We start from the raw sequence: 20,613 nt of genomic DNA, 5'->3' as shown, positions 1-20,613 counted from the left end.
AGCACATCATGTCATGCTGAACATTATTGTAGTTTGCAGAGGTCACAGCTGGGTACAACTGTTGATGACGTTTTTTTTTAACTGATAAATCCTTTTAAGTGATTTATTTGACATGGCTGTATTTTAAAAGAGAAGTATAAGTGCGATAAAATATACATATGTGTAAAATAGAATTATACATCTTACTGCCTTTCATCCATTCATGCTATTGACATCTGAATGCCCAGAGACTACAGCATTCAGTTGCTAAGTTTTGGGGTAACAGGATAATGAAATGTGGTTTCCACTCAAGACTAGTAGACACAATTACCACAACATGATGAAAGTTGAGTGGTGTCCTAGGAATGTGTGGAAAGTATTAGAAAGAAAAGATAAAGTCATTCAGGACCATTGAGTCTACCCTTATCGGGGAAGAGAGAGCTGGGCCTTAAAATACCAGAAAAATCTTCCAGAGAAACTACAGCTGATGGGAGAGGCCTACCTCCACTAGAAGGAAAAAAAAAAAACAACCTAAGGCACTAGATACTAAAGCTGACAGGTTGTCAAGTTGACTCTTTCTGGAAACACATAAACCTGAGGTAGAATGGCCAAAGTTATGGTTGGAAAAGGAGACTAGAATCTTTTTGGTGAAGGAAGTAAACCTCTTGTGTTCTCTGATAAATTATTTGGTCTTGTTTTGTAGATGATATGAGTCAAAATTTGCATTGGTTTTATTTGAAGCATTGTTTGTGGTCATAGAACTTACAGAATAACTCCCTCTGTCACGCTTGTTTATCATCATAGCACTGACTGACTACATCGGTGATGGACACTGTTATTTATAATCATGAAATTTTAACCCTCTGTGTAGTCAAGGATAGCTCCCCTGTTGCCCACAGTCATGGTCACAGACAAAGCCATCCCATACCTCTGAAAGGAAGAAAGCTGACTGGCTAACGCTGACAGCAAGTCAACCAAGTGCTAGGTGCTTCCACTTTTGCTGTCTTTGTTCTTTCCGGTAGGGTTGGTGCCTTGTAAGAGGGATTTATAATGCTCTGCAACAAGGGAAAAAACCCAAAGCTTTAGGGTGGGTTATTGTCCCATAGTCAAATGGCCTGCAAGCCATAAGGCAAGGGTTAAGCCAGTCAACGGCTAGAACTCAAGTTCTTTCCATTATAGTCACACACTTTCAGGGTCCTGAGACTCACAACCACCCAAAAACAAGAGTTGGAGGACACACATGTTTCTGTGCCTTCTTTTTCATTCCTGTCTTCCCAAAGAATAGCAAGGATTCGGGGACGGGTAAGACTGTTGTCTTACTCCAGTTCCACGAGGTGCCTGGAACAGGCTGCGTTTTGTCTCCCGCCAACCTTCAGCTTGGATACACAATCCAGACAGATCTTTCCTAAGCCCTCAGGATAAATTGATCCCCAACACCACTATTCTTTTTCACAACATCTTATACTTTTCTTTTAGAATTCTCTAAAAGTTAATAACACATTTATTTGTAAGCATCTTTCCTTAAAATCTGACTTCTCAACTAGAACATACTAGTCCAGGCCATGGCACATGAGAATGAGTCAAAGCTATTCATTCATCTTTCTCATGGTGTTTCAGGAGGTAGGAAATGCCCTGGCTTGTATGCTGCAAACACAGGGGTTTCTAAGAACTCCTCCCAAGTCAAAGGCTCATACGTGGGGAACTAACTGTAAACTTTGGTGTCCGAACCGTGAGTCCATGCTCTTTGGTGTGGCAATAGGAATGATTAAGAATTTGGCACCCCAGGCTGTAGAAGCAACTGGTTTACCATATCACACTGATGACTGAGGAAATATGTGGACTCCGAGGGAAAGCTCTTAGAGTGAAGAGGATAAACGTGAATGAAGCTGCCTGTTAGGAAAACAAACACTGTATTTGCACTGTGATGTGGTATCAGAAGCTTTTCTCACTCCTCTGGGAATTAGAATAGGATGCTGGAAATTAGAATGTACAGTATCCATTTACGTCAGTTTTGTCCAGATGCCTCAAGAGTGAAATTATGAGCATGCTAGAAATCATTGTTTGTCTTTCACTAATTCTTTCCTTGGTTAATTGAGAGCACAGTCCCACATGATATAAATGCCAGAAATTCCTGCAAATTGGTTCTGTGGTCCAATCACATTGTCCCTAGCCATCTACAGTAAAGTTTCTGTTGAGAAACTATAGGAAACAGCACTTATTTACATTGAAAACTGGCAGAACTCTGCGGAAATGATAAACAATGATCTTCTAAGTCAAGTAGAGACTCTGTGCTCCTCCTGTTGTTTCTTTTTTAAAAAAATATGAAATTAGGGGTTTGGCAAGATAGCTCAGGGAGTAAGAGAGATTGCCACAAAAAGCATGGTGACCTGAGTTCAGTCCCTGGAACCCACCTAAAGATGAGAAAGGACAGACCAAGTCTACAAAGTAGTTCTCCGACTTCCACATATACAGTGTTTATGCTCTGCTCCATGTCTAGCCCTCTTTCCCTACACACACACACACACACGAACACACACACACCAATAACAGTAATAACAACTACAATAATAATAAATAAGACAACATCCAAGCCCTCCTTTTAATCTTTCTTAATGAATCCTATTCTGATTTTATAGTCTTTAATCTGGAATTTATCCAAATTAATATATATATATATAATTCCCACACTTATATTAAAGATGAGTTTGCTCACAAATATTCATTATTGCTTTCATCCAGAAGTAGTGTAAATACACATATACTAAGCCAGGATTGATAGTGTGTACAGCTGAAGCAGGAGGGGTGTAGCCTGAGCTAAACACAGAGACTGTCTCTCAAAAAATAGCCATAAAGAACAATTAATATAAGTACATAAGATATGAACTATCAACCATATTTGCTCAATTTAGATGCAGGAGGCACACAAGTATTTTTACTAATTATTGATGTCCAGTAAACACGATGCTATATAAAAGTGAATGTTTGTCCTTTGGTTCTTCTGTTGCTGTCACTAGAACTCTGCATTTTAATCATTTTATAAAATGGTGCTCCATGATAATATCAAAGAGTCAAATAATTTGGTTTTTGCTACTTGGATAAATTACAAGTTTAATTGACACATAAATCATATTCATTCAAACTCTAACTCAGAATATAATTTTTAAAGTGCCATAATTTTTATGTGACCTTGAAGTTCCAGCAATCTATTATATAACTTTTCAAGAGAGGTCACATGAAGGGAACCTCATATTTCCTTAAATTTATTAGTGTTCCTTGGTGGTCTAAACTCCAAGGGTTGTTTTCTTCAAGGCTCCCTTTTAAAGCAATAATCTTATTTAATTGCTCAGTTTTTGTGCTCATGTAAGTCAGTGGGAGCTCTTATTTAGAGTCGCAGAGGAAATCATCAGAGGTACGGGAGCACTGAAACATGACTAGGAAAGTCGAATGCATCAGCCTTAGATTTCTACATAACGATGTGAAGATAATGCTCTCAGCTACATAATCACCACATTAGCCACACATCATAAAAAAGCAAGCTTTCTAAATCCAAAAAGTCAAATTCATTAAAAGCAACTTTATACCCTTTGCTAGAGTGAAGCATTTATCTTTTAAATTGTGAGTTTTCTTTTTGCCTTTATTGAAAAAGCCCTAAATCTCTCCTTTTCTGGCAGGAAAAAAGAATTATTTTTCCAACTACACAGATATAAATCACATGGAACTATGAAGGAAATAAACTTTATTGTGTCTAATGTTTAAAACCCAATAGCCAGACTTAATGCCTCAGAGGTTCTAGCGGTGAAGGAGCCTTACAACACCACTTTATTTCATTGGTTTGCTCTATAAAAATAATTCATAGAATTGACTTTCACCCTTGTGAAAGTACAATTCATTAAAAATAGGTCTTTATTATAGAATAAGACATTAAAAAACTAGTTTCAAGTATTAAGACAATAGAATGACATTTCACCCCTGAGGTAAAACCAATTTGAACACAGGCTTGTTCACTCACAGGACCCTTGGAAGTCTGAGGCAGCAGAGTCATGAGTACGAGGACGGTATGAACTACATAGCCAGTTACAAGCCACTCTGGGTTCCGTAGTGAAAGTCTGGCTTAAATAAATCAATACATAACTAAATATATAAATACACAAATGACAAATAGGTAGAATTATAAGGAAGTCTGGAGCAGTTTATGTGTTTCCTGAATTTTCCCCTTTACCTCAAAGGAATTATTTACAAACAAGATTTGCCCAGTGTGTGTGTCTTAGAATACTCTCTGACTGTCCTGACCTCACCTGTTAACCAGAGATCTCTCACCTGCTCCTGCCTCCTGAGTGCTGAGAGTAAAGGCATCAGCCAACACACCTAGCTCAACCTAACAGGGTTTTTAAACTGCCAGTACTTTGGAGAATGGTACTAAGGAGAAGCCCTGAGGGAATGAGAAAAGGCAAAATTGATCCCGCTCAGTCATAGCCAAACAATGTTCATTTCAGTTACATAAACTAATATTCTCATGTGTGGATACTTTTAATAGATAGCACCTCCTCCTAGGGGAATCTCACAGTCTTCCTCAGTTTATAATTAAATATCCAACTTTGAATCTAAATTTAATAAGTGTGGAGTTTAAGTACCCATGGGTTACACTAGCCAACATTGCTCTAAGGTAATTTTCAGAGCTATATGCCACATCAAAAACATATGCTTTTTCCTTCACAGATCTTGGAAGTACCTTTTAATAAAGGAGGTCTTAGTTGTGATGTGGCAAAGAAACCACTGAGATTTGCTGCCACTGCTCCCAGAGATCACAACAATGTTGGGGTTGATTTGTTGCCACAGATCTCTTTGTTTACTAAATAAATTGCTTTATGTTTAACTCCAGAATATATACTATTTTAACTGACAGTGTTTTTTAAAAACTCAACTGAGTTCCTGCAATAGCCCGGTGTATGTGCTTGCAAATCCTTAATAAACTACCATTAATACACATCACCTAAATCTCCTGAGGAGAGACAGATTTATCAAAAGTAAGTGGGGACTCATTGCTGAATAGAAATAGAAACTTGCCTTACCATGCTTGCAGTCTTGTGAAGTCTAGACATCTTTTTGACGGCTACAAGCAAGACAAGACTCCTTCCTCACAGTACACAGCTTCTCATAAGGCTAACGTGGAGGGATTCACTTTTTTTACTTCAAAATCATATTCTCCCATCTTGAATCCCATCTGCGGAACACCTGAATGGCCATGGGGCCTCCATTTCCGCCCTTGTCATTGCTGAGCTCAATTCAAGTATAGCGTTGGCAGTCGGTGTTTTGACATTCCTCACCTCCCCGAGTCTCTGAGAAATCTTGGATGGCTAGTCCCAAAGAGATTCTGCATGAACCCCCGGGCTCCATTAAAGGACCAAAGCAAATCCCACCATGAAATTACCTGTGACTGTCCTGCTCCACTGAGGAGGTGTAACTAGTTTGTGTGAAGGTTCCATCTAGCAGTCAAGGAGGCACACTCTTCTCCTGGTGCTTACTGGGCTGTTTATTTCATCGTTTTAAACCTTTAACCCTTCACAACGGAGTTTGTGAAGCAATGAAGAATGGGGTTTGAAGACAAGGGACTGATGAAAAGAACACGATAGTGATGCAGGAAAAGCGAGTCTAGGTGAGGGAGATGTCCAGCAGGGATGCCCACAGGTGCTAAAGAGCTGACTGCCCACATCTCCCCGCCACAGCAGCCATGACATCCAAAAGCCAGGCTCCACTCGACCTTGGTAACATTATTGATAGCACACCACAAAACTGACACAAGCCAGGACTTACTTTTCTCTGAGAGTTTCTTTATCAATATAACAAACACTACATTGTTAAAGATAACAAAAAAATGACAGTTTGGTGGGGGGGGGAGTGTCAAAGAAACTTAGTTTCATTGTAGCAATACTTAGGGAGGCGATAAAAAAACAGAAGGCAAGCTCAGTTAAACTTGGCCTGGGTGCCTTCCTGCATCCCTGTCGGCACCTCCTCAGTATGGTTGAATTAACAAGCAATATAACTATTTTTCATGTTTAATTATGTCCATGTAGACAATTCTTTGTGTAAATGCCTTACTTCTTCCTTCTATCTCAATAGAGTTGACATTCCAGTTTCTTCTCTTTTGACTTTTGAAGGTCTGTGTTTAAAAAATAAATCGCTATTTTCCCAGAGAGGAAAACATTTTTAAAAGATAACTAGATGCATATATGATTGTATAAGTTAAAAACAGCTGAGGTGTCTAAGTTGAACTACCACCTATTAACTAGAACAACTAAGATGCAGTTTGTCATTTCCCCCTGTAAGACTGATCAAATCTAAACAGCCACACTGTTTCAAAAACCCTCTCAGCTCCGAAGCATCACTGAGGAAGGAAAGCTAGCCCTGCCTGTCTCATTTGTACAGGAAACAGTTGGTCACAGGCTGTGACAGGTTTTAATTATTTGTACTCCAATCACAGATGAGCCCTACTCAGCCATTTCTAATTATGCATTCTGAACAAATTCATTAATCCATTGTCCAAAAAGACCAGGGTACCAGTGAAGTTGCCCTAAGCCCTGGAATTGCTGTGGAGTTTAAACTAGCACTCACAAATTCCTGAGTGCAGTATCTGGTACATAGTAAGGGCGCAGCACAGGCTACTGTTATGACATGTCTTCCCTGGGAGGCGAGGGCACACACACCTACAAGAAGTTTCCAGCCTCAGGGAGAATTGTTCTAATTCCTATTTTACATAACTGACATTCAGTTGTGTTTAACAACGTAATTACCCAGCGTTTCACCCTGTTACAGTTATCTTAAAAATGGCGTGTGTGTGTGTGTGTGTGTGTGTGTGTGTGTGTGCATTGTACACAGAGCCTTTTGTGCAGACTAAGCATATATTCAACTACCAAGCTATGACCTCATTCAGAAATACTTCACAACCTAAAGTCCAACATGTATTTAGCCTGTAGGTCATGACAGAATAGTTCAGCGAACTATAATGCTTTTCTTAACAAAATAATTCTCACTTCTCCTTACTTCTCAATCCTATGGAGTCCCTTTATTTTGCGTTATAATTTTATTTTTGTGTGGCCTAAAATCACAGAATAAGACCTTTACTTTCCCTAAATGGCACCAACATTTCTAAAATCTTCAGAAAAATGTGTGGCACTGTTCCTGAAAGAGCTAACTCTTTTGTAAGATTATTGTTTTGTTCCATTATCATTGCAAATATGTGTTTCAAATAGCTTAACTGTATTGAATCCCTTCATCTTTTGGAAGTGTGTTAGCCAACTTTCAGAATATCTCAAAATCACCACATGGCATACATTGAACCAACACTCCTAGTGTTCAGGCCATTCCCTGACATAACTTAAATTGCTCTAGCACGTATGCTATTGGTATGACAGATAGCCACTGCTTGAACATGGTAAGGTATTTAGTGAATCTACTTTTCCAGGAGGCTGTACTGTACCAAATGAACCCAGGGGATGACATTGAAGTACAAACATAGTTTAGTTCTAATTGACAAGTATAAACTGAACATAAAATAAATCACAAACAGGGTACATAAAGTATTATTACTTTACATTTTCAGTATCTGGATGTGTACTTGTTCCCATGGAGCAAGGAGGAGTCATGAAGCTGAAAATTTTAGAAAGTAGGGACTCTGTAGATGTCCCATGCACTCCGTGGGAGCACTACTCTCACGTGATTCCACTGCTTTAGGAGGGATTTTGTTTTTGTTTTATTGTTTAAATTGTATGTGTATGATGGGAGGGAGGATATATGAGTGTGGGTAGGTGAGCATGTGGAGGACACAGGGCAGCTTCAGGTGTGAGTCCCCTGCCTTCTACCTTATTCAAGACAGGGTCCCTTGCTGTGTGCTGGCCTACAAACATTTGGGGATGCTTCTGTCCCTCCTCCTTATACTACAACAGTAACACTGGGGTTACGTGGGCCATGTCTAGCTTTATGTGGACTCCAGGGGTTACATGGACCATGTGTAGCTTTATGTGGCTCCATGAACCTAAACTCAGGTGTTTGCACTTGCTCGGCAAGGCTGTGCCCACTGAAGAAGCTCTGAAGCCCAGGAGTTGTCAATGGAGGTTTCATTGCACAGATAGAATGGATTAAATTGTTGGCCACTGGTGCCTGAACTTAGTCCTCAACTCCTCTCTCGGGGTGAGGGAAGAGGAGAGCTGAAAGCTTCAGTTCTCCAGATACCAGGCTGCTTCTCTGGGCACTAGCTCCACTCCTGACCTGCCTGGGGGCCACCAATAGTGAGCCCATTAGCACGAGCTCAGGTGCAGTTGAAAGAATGCTTTATAAATAAATGACATTCCCGTCACTCAGGAGTTCTAAGAGGTTTTGAGGCTCCAGGCCAGGAACTAGCGACAAAGACAAATTGTCCTTTTTATGTTGGGTGCATTCCTTCCCATAAATTCTCTCAAGATCCCTATGGAACTGACTCTTCTTCAGGAATTAAATCTCACTTTTAGAACTGTTCAAAGGCCATGCTCTGACCTTTTCCAGAAGGTGTGAAAAAAAAAAAGACAAAGCAAAAAAAAAGTACCTCACAGCATATTTCAAAACTGCAAACAGAGAAAAATAATATAGAACACAGTTTTACGTGCTTAAAATTCTCAGATTTCCTATCAGGCTGCCAGGCAGCCTTTCGCATATCTGGTAGTATTTCCTGCAGTAAGCACAGGGGTTTTGCTCTTAGTTAATTTATACGCACATTTCACTTGCCCAAATTTTGTAAGACCATTTTCTCTTTTCCCTCACTCACAAATGCTCTCACTCATTCTGAAGATCATCAGGGTTATTTCTCTGCTGGCAACTATATTAACAGGTGTGCCCTTTGGTGTAAATAAACTTCACCACTAGAGGCTACAGCCAAAGTGACTCAAGTCTTAAATGCTTAGGGGCAGGCAGATTAAACTATTCTAGGGGTTTATCCCTGTTAAAAAATACGTCCTCTTTCTTATGATTTATAACCTTAGCTGTCAAAGGAAAACTAGGTTACAGAGCGATTAAGAGTGCTAACCTACTCATAGATGGGTAGGATATCTGGGTAGGCTCTTGGTTACTAACAAATTTCTGAAGGCAGAAAGCGAGGCTGGGAGGACTGAGTCAGTGTGTGAGGGTCAACTTGCCATCGCTGTCCCTGCAAATGGAGAGAAGAAGGCATAGACTAAGGAATGTAAGAGGCTGCTAAAATCAGGAGGTGGGGAGGGGACCAGATATCCCCCCCCCGAGACTAGTAAAGAAAGCAGCTCTACTAACATTTGCATTAACCCTTGAAACCTGTGTTGAATCTTCATGTCCAGACCAAGACCACAAATGTGTCTTGTTTCCAGCCATGAGCTTTGCGAAGATATAATCTGGCATTGTGTTTGGAATGACAATTCTATAAATATAGTTATAAAAATCGCTTGTTTTCTCGCTTCTGGATAGCAGAAAGTTCCTGAGAGGAAGCTGTGTTGGTTGCCAAGTCCCCGTTTCCTGTTTCCTCTCATTCTGTGTACAGGCGAAGCGCAGACATGCGAGTGATTACTGCTGAAGGAAATGAGAAGGCATGATGGTACAAGAATGTGTTTAGAGACAACTAAAAATGCATTACTCTGTTCTTCTGTTCGTCTGCAGAGACTCCTTTGGGACTCAGGGAACAACAGGTGTATCCAAGGCCCATGACACCCATGCCCTGGTGCCAAGTAAGAAAATGGTCTCACCTAGCCTGTAGAAACTCGCCTAATTCTTTGGGTGCTAGGAAGCCAAGCTCATTCTCTCTCTCTCTCTCTCTCTCTCTCTCTCTCTCTCTCTCTCTCTCTCTCTCTCTCTCTCTCTCTCTCTCTCTCTCTCTCTCTCTCTCTGTCACTGTGTCTGGAGTACCTGAGAAATAAGCCTTTGGTGAAAAGATAACCCAAATATTTATGTACTCTCTGCATCTCCTGTTGTTTGAAAATGTCCATTTTTTAATGAGGCAGCACTGTTTCGCCACGGGAAAACCTCAGCATCTCAGAGGAGTGTGATAGGAGTGAGACACCTGAAAATTACAATGTCGTCTGCTTCCATGTCTGCTCTTCAAGGAGCCGGAGGCCTTATTCTTACTGCCAGGCAAAACCTGACGCATAATAGGTACTCCATAAACATCTGCTCAACAATGTTACTGTCTATTCATCAAGGCAGTGATTTTTGTTGGTGGTGGTGGTGGTGGTGGTTTTTGGAGACAGGGTTTCTCTGTGGCTTTGGAGGCTGTCCTGGAGCTAGCTCTTGTAGACCAGGCTGGTCTCAAGATCACAGAGATCCGCCTGCCTCTGCCTCCCGAGTGCTGGGATTAAAGGCTGCGCCACCAGCGCCTGGCAGCAGTGATAATTTCTTGACTGTGGGACTATACTTATGCTTCCTCACTGCTAGTGCCCAGGTCATGTTATGGATGGTGAAGTCGCGCTCAAGAAGGCTAAGTCTTATGTGCTCAGGATCCCTTTTCTTGTTTTGTTTTGTTTATAAACAGAGACTCAGCTAACCCAAGCCAGTCTCAGATTCTCTATGTAGCAGACACTGACCTGCATCCCTGATCCTCGCATCCCTGATCCTCTTGCTCCATCTCCCAAGTACTGGGATTACAAGTATGCGTAACCACACCTATCTGTAGTAACCTTTTTAAAAACTAAATAATGGAAATATCCTTGTCCTAATCCCTAGGCACTGTGAGTATGTTAGACAGCAAGGGTTCCAGGAGAAGTGAGTCTGGACTTGCAGTCAGTTAGTTACATAGCAAAGAATACTAAAGAAAAACTATGTAAAAATGAGTCGTGGTGCTTACAGCTTCCTGTTCCATGTTACCCCTTCCTAAAACACTCAAGCCAGCATTCCCCCCAAAGGGCATGGAATCAAATGCAAGAGAAATAAAACTCAGAACAAATTAAGTTTAACCCATATTGAAAGTAGAGGGAGGGAGCTAGAGAGTTGGCTCAGCAGATAAGAGCACTTGCTGCTCTTGCAAGGGACCTGGGTTTGGTCCCCAGAACCCACAGTTCACATCCATCCATAACTCCAGTTCCAGGGGATCCAATGCCTTCTTCTGACCTCTGAGGGCACCAGGCATACATGTGATATACATACATACATACATACATACATACATACATACATACATACACACACATGCCGACAAAACACATAAAATAAAGATAAATAAGTCTAAAATAATTTAAAAGAAAGTATAAAGAGAGTGTTTTCTTTAGATAGCATCACAATGAAAGACAAATACCTCAAAATTTCCCTTAAAGAAAAAAACCATGTTTTCTGTTGTAATCATTTTATGGTTACCTCTCTTTTTCAAATGGACATTTCTTATTATTCAAAGAAGAATACCCTTCCATGATTTGTTAGAACTTTGATCTGCTCAAAAGGGTAAAGTTTATCCCAACATCACAAGAGAAGAGGTGGTCTGTTAGTCTTCAGTACTCTGTTCGGGGACACTGATCTCGTATTCTGGGGACCCAGCGAGGCTGCTCCCAAGGGCTGAGTGACAGTTGCCATTCTATCGAGAGTCCCTGGGGAAGCTTTTCTGACTTACTCAGAAACATGAGTCAATCTCACGATTCCAAACAGTTGAAGGACATTGTTATCAACTCATCCAACAATCCTATTTTGAGTATCCACATGTAGCTGGTGTGGAGCGATCCTGACTTGCTGCACTACGAGGAGAGCCGAGAGAGGAAAAGAGGCTAACCTGAGACACCAGGCTCTAACCAAAGTGGCAAGTTTTTCCAGCCTGAAGCCCAACATGATACCAGGATCTTATTTAAGATAGCATGAAGGTTTCCTTGAAAACTTTTTCTTCTTCCTCCCTCCTTTGCTTCCTCTCTTTTTTAGCTTGATTGGGAAACTCTCACACATGAACTTCACAGAAGATAATCCTGTTTCTGCAATGTCAGAAATGTCTCACTCTGTCAGCTTCTGGTTTGGGTCTCATGATGCTGTGTGCACAGTCACTTGAAGCACAGCTTGCATAGGGTACTCCAATCATGAAGCCCAAAGTTCAATGTGCAGATTTGAAAAAAATCACTGCTATCCACTCACACGGGTGATGATGCCTATTTTGGACATTGGCTAACAGTATGGCACTGTGTTAGAAGACATACTCTTTCTACATGGTACAGCTCCGTCGCCATTCGGTGAGTGTGCTTATATCCTCAGCCAGGTCAACCCAGGTCATCTTGAACAGTTCATTCTCCTCAGACGCTCCCTGCATCAGTTTTTACCTCTAAGCATTTCTGGGTGGAGCTCATGGTTTCCATTCCATGCACTCTGAGCCATAAAGCCACCCATCATGAGGGGAGGGATGAGAGGAGTTAGGAGAAATGTCCGTGTAGTTGGCATAAGGGTTGGTTGATTCTTCCTGCTGAGCCTCAAAAGCGACTTAGCAGAGTTTGCAAGAGAGGGAGAGAAATGTGCTTTGGCCCTGGGGGAGAACAGAGTGAGGCTGGGAACACACACAGCCAGAGCTTGGGTGAAAAGGGCGACATATGGTCACAGGAAGAACAGAGGTCTTAGGGACCGGTCTTCAGCTGCCCCTCATTCTGGGACAGTCTGTTACTGCCTAAAGCTCGAACCACATAAGGGGACCTGAGGCTTTAAATACCCGGTGGTGTCACTGTGAAAAGGCCCCTGACTCTGCCATGAAGTCAACTTTCAGTGCCCGTCAACATGCTTCTTCATGTAGACCTTAAAAAATGAGCCAGACCCCAAAGGCAGGTTTCCATTTGAGAGTTCAGTCATGATCTGCTCATAACATATTTTAATTACATAGACAACATCACAGTGAAAGCTGACTGAGGTGACCCGTCTATCAATATTTCGGTCCCATAGGAGTTAACAGACCTTCCTAATGCCTGAGCTTTCTGCTGTCATTAGAGACAGCCATGGGATATATACAAAACATGAAATGTTCTCACCAATATAACTATGAAGTTTTTTTCTTGGAAATGACTTAAGTAGTCAAATTTCTAAACCAATCGGAACACAACTTTATACCAGAAGGTTATTTGAAGAGAGCAGATGCTATATCCTAAATTAATCAAATGTCAATTGTGCAACTTGAAAAAATGTTGTAGTTTTTGACTTTTTTTTAAAAATGTATTATCTATTTTCTTCTCATTCACAACTCATCTCTTCTCTGAACTCGGCACTTTACAAAATGTCTGTGGTGCTTCTGGATTCGTGGGTGTAAGCCATGTGTTTCCAAAGTGAGCAAGTGTCCACTCCCACTTGTAGATTCATTTGTGGCGGTTTTCCATTGGCCTGCTAATGACCCATTCATTCTCCATCCCTAATTCCTGAAAAGCAACCAGCTCAGTTTGAGCCATGCAGCTCTCTTCCTCAGGCTGACTGGCTCAGTTTAAACCAGGATGCTCTCCTCCTCAGTCTGTACCCCTGACGGTTTAATGCTCTCCTCCTCAGTCTGTATCCCCGATGGTTTGAACCACGATGCTCTCCTCCTCAGTCTGTACCCCCAACGGTTTGAACCACGATGCTCCTCCCTCCCACTGCAGTTCCGGCTGTATTTGATTAGCAGCTACAGAGAACCGCTTTCAGCCGAAGCCTACAGCGACCACAACCACTTATAAAGCAGGCAGGCGGCACTTAACCTGCCCCACAGTTTCAGAGAGAAGTATGTTGAGGAGGAGAACTAATCACAGACGAAATCCACCTGTGGGCTTCCTCCTGCAATCCGTCGAAGAGGTTTAAATGGGCGGACAGTCTACATTCAGATCTGAACGATACGTCTCAGCTTCTGGAGCTTCTGGAGGCCTCTCGGACAGCCAGGGGATGTTTGTCTCCCAATGATGTGAGAAGTGACACGCCAGCATAGAGTCTGCATTAAAACCATCATCACAGAACGGAGGCACATTCATAAATCAGAGTCATTAGCATCTGACTCTAATGATTAAAGCTAAAATCAGGCAGATGGTGACGTGTAAAAAGGTTAACACTTGAATAAATGATTCAGTAGTTCCCGGACATTTCCAGCCGGTGTGTTATTTATGTAATTCTCAAAGTCTAAATATTTCTACTTTGGATGCTATGTAGTCAAGCACATTTATTTCTGAGCAATGAAGTAAATCAAACAAGGCTGATTAAAAATAAACTTTTATGCCTAAATTTTTATGCTCTCAGACTGATGTATCATTCAAGTTGCACCCAGAGCTGTTCTGTGCTGGTGACAGATGCTATAGTGTGGGACTCGGCGTGACAGTCCAGCTCTGCTGACCATGACCCTGCAAAGAGGTTTTTGTATTACAGGGTTTTTTCCTCTGTTTAACACTTCAGAACTTAATTTCTCATCCTATTTTGTCAAAGCAGATGCGATGTTAAAGGCATAAAGGTAAAATTCAGTTTCTGTCACAGGTTGTCACTGCTGTGGAAAACTCACCAGACTGCAGGGGGAAAAATGTTCGCTCATTTCCTAGGTCTCTGATCCACCGTCATTCCAGGACAGACACTCCTACGCTACCCGTGGGACCCAGCGAATGCTAAGACCGCACTGGATTTCCACGAGCTGAATTAGCAGAAAATGAAGATAGAACGCCTCTCTATTTCCGAGCATGATGATGTGTTAATTGCTTTAGTATTTGGCATGTCTAATGTATACAGTCCTTGACGTTCATACAACAACAAAGGAGAGCTGCCTGAGATTTTTCCCTTTAGTCCCTAGCATCCCCTTCTCAAGTTTCTCCCGCCCTCACTCTGGTCCTGCCTTTCACTCTCCTCCCGTCTCTTCCTCCTCCTATTCTCTGAAGTTAGGATGCATGGGAAAAAGACCTCCTCTCTGTGTAGATGGCCAAGGCTGCTGTTACCTCACTGTGATGTACAGACCACCATCGCTGTGACAACCTCCGTGGATGCCCCCGGGTGAAACATAGGTTTATACATTACACAAGCAATTTAACTGCTTTCTAAACGTATTGCCAAGACAGTGGGAGCTGGCAGCCAGCAGTGTGTTTTAGGTTTTGGAGAGAGCTGGATTAGAAGTAACTGTTGATTGCGAACTGTTTTTATTTGTCTCCTGTGCACTGCAAGCAACCTCGTAACCCAGTAAAGAATTCCTCATAGCACTTAAACTGCTCTCCCCAGCTTCCCAAGAGTGCATGCACAGATCTCTTGGCGACACTGGCATTAAGAGTCCCGTGCATAGATAACTGCTCAGACAAGTGTCCTGTTCTAACCTTTAAGAAGCACCACATAGAGAAATGTTTTATGATCCTCTTCTGGGCACAGGACAAAGATAATCCAGAACAACGAAGGGAGTCTTTCTGAAACACAGTAACGAACATAATTAACTTCACAATTCTTTGTGTTTTCCATTTGACTGCAGGGAGGAGATGAAAGGGGTCTGCTAAGCCTTGCATTCCATCCCAATTACAAGAAAAATGGAAAGCTGTATGTGTCTTATACCACCAACCAAGAACGGTGGGCTATCGGGCCTCACGACCACATCCTGAGGGTTGTGGAGTACACAGTGTCCAGGTACCCCTAACTAATGTGCACGGACGTCTACAACCTCTATCGTGTTGTTTTCTCCTCTTCATCTCCTCACAAACTATTTAAAAATGGCTGCCATGAATTGGTAGTAATTAAAACAGAATCTTCTCATGGCTTAAAACACATGCACGTGTGTGTGTGTGTGTGTGTGTGTGTGTGTGCTCGCACGCGTGCACATGTGTAAGGAAAACCAAGGAAAATAATGTCTTTGGTATTTTTCCTCAATTATCTTCGACTTCAATGACATTCCTAAGATGTAGAGATTAATGTCATTTTTCAGTAATTCTGATTAGCTCTGTTGCAAATGTGATTCTGTCTGTACACAGCTTCCTCTCCAGTGGATTCACTTTATGCCTGGGAAAATCATGGTGCTTTTCCTTCTGTCCCGTAGGAAAAATCCCCATCAAGCTGACGTGAGAACAGCCAGGGTGTTTCTGGAAGTGGCCGAGCTCCACCGCAAGCATCTTGGAGGACAACTGCTCTTTGGTCCCGATGGCTTTTTGTACATCATCCTAGGGGACGGTATGATCACACTGGATGACATGGAGGAGATGGATGGGTTAAGGTAACAGACTGCTTACCAACAAGTACTCTTTCACATTCACGGTGCTTTCCATGCCAGGACATGGGGTCTGAACCATGGAAACCGGGTCTGATGATTGAACGCATGGCTATTTTATGCTGATGGATCACTTTGCTTTGTCCTTAAAAAGTTATTGCTACGACACACAGCCTTGGGGAGGGCACCTCTTCCTCTGGGCAGCAGACTCCCCCCACCCCATAATCTGTGCTGCTGCTCCACCCTCTGCCTAATGAACTGACTGGGAAAGATTTAAAAGGACAGATTTCATCTGGGCGGTGGTGGCGCACGCCTTTAATCCCAGCACTCGGGAGGCAGAGGCAGGCAGATCTCTGTGAGTTCGAGGCCAGGCTGGACAGACAGCCTCCAAAACAATACAGAGAAACCCTGTCTCGTAAAACCAAAAAAAAGAAAGAAAAAAAAAAAGACAGATTTCTTTTAAACGTAAGCAGCACACTGTGGCATATCCTTGTCCATCCTCCATCTGTACCCAAACTGCCCCTGGTCTGCCTCCCTGCCGTGTGGAATTTGGAACTCAAGTAATTTTGAGTCAAAGGAGGGGATGGTTTCTTTCTCCTGTGCGCAGGTGAAACACACAACCCGAATGTGAGGTACTCACTCCCCCCCCAATTTCTCAGTGATTTCACAGGCTCTGTGCTGAGGCTCGATGTGGACACAGACACGTGCAATGTGCCTTATTCCATACCGCGGAGCAACCCCCACTTCAACAGCACCAACCAGCCCCCAGAAGTGTTTGCCCATGGGCTCCACGACCCAGGCAGGTGAGGACATCTGCCCATCTTGTCCTTACCTTCAAAAGAAAAAGACAGAATTTGAGATCTAGGAAGACAAATGGGATGTTCGACCACCAAATAGCAAGGGGTGGTAGCACTTTGTACTTCTGAAATCGTAGGGGGGCTATTAACTAAGCAAGCATTTAGCTCATTTTCTGGCACTTACCTGTAAAGAAGGTTAAAAAAGATTAAACAAGGGAAAATATGAGTTCTTAGAGAAAATCAGGGGCAGGGGGATTACTATTAGATGCACTTTGGCTTGCTTGCTTTCTTTAAACACCTCTAAATTTTATTTTCCTGTTGGCTTAGTCCATTTTATGCTGCTTCAACCTGAGGCGGTGCACTGGGTAATTCATAAACAACAGGTGGTTTGGGGCTCACAGCTCTGGACGCTGGGCAGTCTGAGGTGCCAGGACTTGCTCAGCGTCTGCTGGGAGCCTTCTTGCTTCTTCAGCTCATGGTGGAAGGTGAGAGCAAAAGAGAGAGAAGGAGACAGAAAAGTTGCCAAACTCATCGTCCTGTGGAGAACTCACTCCTAGGATAACCAGGTTCCCTCACAGCAAAACCAGGAGTCCATGGTGAAAGTAGTGTTCTCGTGACACCATCTGCCCACTGACAGCAGTGGGAACCAGGGCAACAGGTTGTGTGTTTCACATGATACGGTCAGACAATGTCACACGTGTTAAACAGGAGTGATAACAAGTGTGTCCCAAGGGCTCTTCCAGAATTACATGACAGAGCCACAGATAAAGGCCAGAGCAGACCCTCCTGACTCACACCAGGCATGGTTTCACTTAATACAAGATGATGTAGCATTAATTTGCAAGGAATTGAGGTAAATGTTAATGTCTCTCATGCCTTAAAAACTGACAAATACTAAAGGAATCCATGTTGGCAGTTCTTCTCATGTTATAATGAGCCGTAAAGAACAGAAAAATAAGAAGTCTGTAGAATGAAGGGTTTCAGGCACACTTTGAACTATAACAGAAATTCTCTGATGAAAACCCCTTCCAGTCTGGTCTATCATTCAGACTAAGGGGTATGTGGCCACATTCATTCATTTACTAGCTTAGTTATTATTGCTATTTAATGTTTATTAAGTGTTCACTATGTGCAAGGTGAATATTTCTCAACCTTTTTATTTTTATAATCCCTCATGCCCTTCATCTTCCCTCCATCAAAGCCCAAATCCACAGTTCATTTCCTTTTTGGCATCTCCACAGATCTTAAAATCTGTTCAGCAGGGAATACTTAAGGTGGGGTCAGGATGTGGAGGAAACTGTCACATTCCATTCCTATAGCTCAGAACGCACAGACACCACAACGCAGCACTTTGAAGTGAGGCAGCCTGAGTCGCCACCAGAGCGTTTGTGCAACGTTCCTGGGGGTCCAAGCCTCATTGCAAAAAACACAGGGTGAGGCACTTTCCAGACCCTGCGCGTGGCGGGATGCCTGTGCCGGGAGCCCTGCTTCCTCTGGCAACTGAAGGCTAGAGAAAAGTTCTGTCTGTGTTCTGCTCCCCTTGCAGGGAATCTCAGACAGAGAAGGATTTAATGAAGAGAAAAGAAGCTGAAAGCATTACTGGCTAAAAGCAAAGAAGGCTGTCTTGCTGGCCGTGCTCTGGGTAGCTGTCCATGCAGCACCTGTGTAAACTTTTCATTTGTGTGTGTGCTGCGCACGCACACCCGCACTTCCACACGTAGAGGGTAGAGGACAGGAGGGGCTTAGTCTTCCTCTACCAACGGCCTTCCTCTTTTCCTCTATTTTTCAAGACAGATGTGTCACTGAACCCGGAGCCCAGTATTTCTGTGAGCATGGCTGCTCAGCAAGCTCTGTCTTTCCCAATACCTGCCCCCCCACACACACAAACAACCCACCACTAGTCCCTGGGTTGCAGGCCTGTGGCGCGTTTGGATTTCATGAGGGTGACGGAGAATCAAACTCAGATCCTCTTCGTTTCACAGCACATTTTCTTGCCCACGGATTCATGTCCCCAGTCCCTCGTCTTCTTTATTGGGTTCACAGTAATGTGGCCATAAGGTACGAAGACCAGCGATAAGCCCTTCGCCCACATTACCATAGCCTCTGCCCCATCATCATCATGCCCAGCAGAAAGGCTTTCAGGGAACAACTAACGAAAGAAACGTCATTGCCCCATCAGTCACCAAGAGTCCCTGGTGGACAGGAGCAGCCGCTCTGTGCTGCTTTTAGACTAATGGACGGACACAGGCCTTCACCATCTTAACCTCACCCGGTTAGTTTTACATCTGGCTTCTTTTGCCGTAAGAGGCTGAAGGTCAGAGACTGGAAGGGAACTGACAGCCCCTAGCAACTCACCTCAGAGAAAGCGGGCCTCTGCTTAGACACATTGGCTGCTTCAGGTTGGAAGCAGGTCAATCTTCTTTTTGCCATAAGCTCTCCATCTTCAAGAAAAGGTCCTAGGAAAAGTCCTCTCACCCTCCGGGACTAAAGTCACTAAGTCACAGCATGCCTGTGTCTCCATCCATGCCAGACACTGAGCTGTGGGACACAGTTAGGACAGTGGGGGTCTTGTCTGTAGAACTGTCCCAGCTCCTGCTTCTTTATCTGGAGTGGGCTGCTTGGAGCTCTCAGTTGTAGTAATTGCTAACTGGTTCTCCACCTCTGAAACCCCTACTCTCCACTTTCCACATTTCTCATTCATTTGAAGCCCAGTGGTTTGGCTCATAAGTAGTTAATGTATTTTGTTGGCCCAAACATCAATTCTCAACGGAATGTTTTTGCCTCTGGGGACATTTGACAATGTCTAGAAACAGTTTTGGATTTCATAACTGAGATGACAGGGGCTGAGAGCAAGGTAAACACTACTGTCATCTAATGAGTCAAGGCCAAGGAGATGGCTAAGAACCGTATAAATACCAGAATGGTACCCCCTCAACCCTAGAACAAAGATTACGTGGTCCCAACAAGTCAAGAAGCCTTTCTTTTGTTTATTTGTTTGCTTGTTGTCTTGCATGTTTGAGAAGTTCAGACATTGCAACTAGGCTTCATTCTCCCTCCGATCCTAGCTTCTTACTCACTTGAACATGCTGGGAATATCGTGGCCTCTTAGACCTAGACTAGGTAACAGGAACACAGTGACACTTGATCCTCCTGGGGCTCTATCGGTGGTTAGAACCATGGGGGTCCCCACATTAGATATGGAGGACATGAAGGCAGGAGGAGTTCCAGGGTATGAGAGTGTAACCATGCAGGGACTGATGAGATAGCTTAGAGGGAAAAGGCTCTTGCCACAAAATGTAATATCTGAGTTTGAGCCCAGGAACAGAAGAAAAACATTGTCCTTTGACCTCCACACACTATACACTATGATGCGTGCATGCGTGCACGCGCGCGCGCGCACACACACACACACACACATGCACACAAGTTAGCATTCCTTGTAGGAAATACAACTAGTTCTAAGGCAAATATATTACATACATTGTATGGCACAGTTGATGGTAGCTTTGATTCATATTTCCAAACTCTGCCAATGTGCTATGCATGAGGTAATCCTTACCGATAGGCTAACAAAGGTCTTTAAGACGATGAGCACGTTCATTAGAAGAAAGATAGCCAGAAAAATTAAGAAACACACTCCTGAGGTCATTGGCTGCAGCAGGGTAAACAAACACATCAGATGTTTCCTTCGTTGGTTTCAAGAACATCCTAACTAAATTGCTC

The 20,613-nt window shown here is 43.0% G+C and overlaps 1 protein-coding gene across 1 annotated transcript in view; it reads left to right on the top strand.

The window, feature by feature from the left end:
• Positions 1-20,613, top strand: part of LOC101828564 (hedgehog interacting protein) — an 88,530-nt gene that overhangs the window by 40,533 nt on the left and 27,384 nt on the right. The window contains 3 exon segments of the mRNA XM_005077726.4: positions 15,368-15,519; positions 15,926-16,099; positions 16,753-16,896. Coding sequence (XP_005077783.1) covers positions 15,368-15,519; positions 15,926-16,099; positions 16,753-16,896 — 470 coding nt within the window.

Source organism: Mesocricetus auratus, unplaced genomic scaffold, assembly GCF_017639785.1.
Source record: "Mesocricetus auratus isolate SY011 unplaced genomic scaffold, BCM_Maur_2.0 Super-Scaffold_100041, whole genome shotgun sequence".
NCBI lineage: Eukaryota > Metazoa > Chordata > Mammalia > Rodentia > Cricetidae > Mesocricetus > Mesocricetus auratus.
Note: the sequence above shows the minus strand (reverse complement) of the source record. Positions and strands in the feature narration are given on the sequence as shown.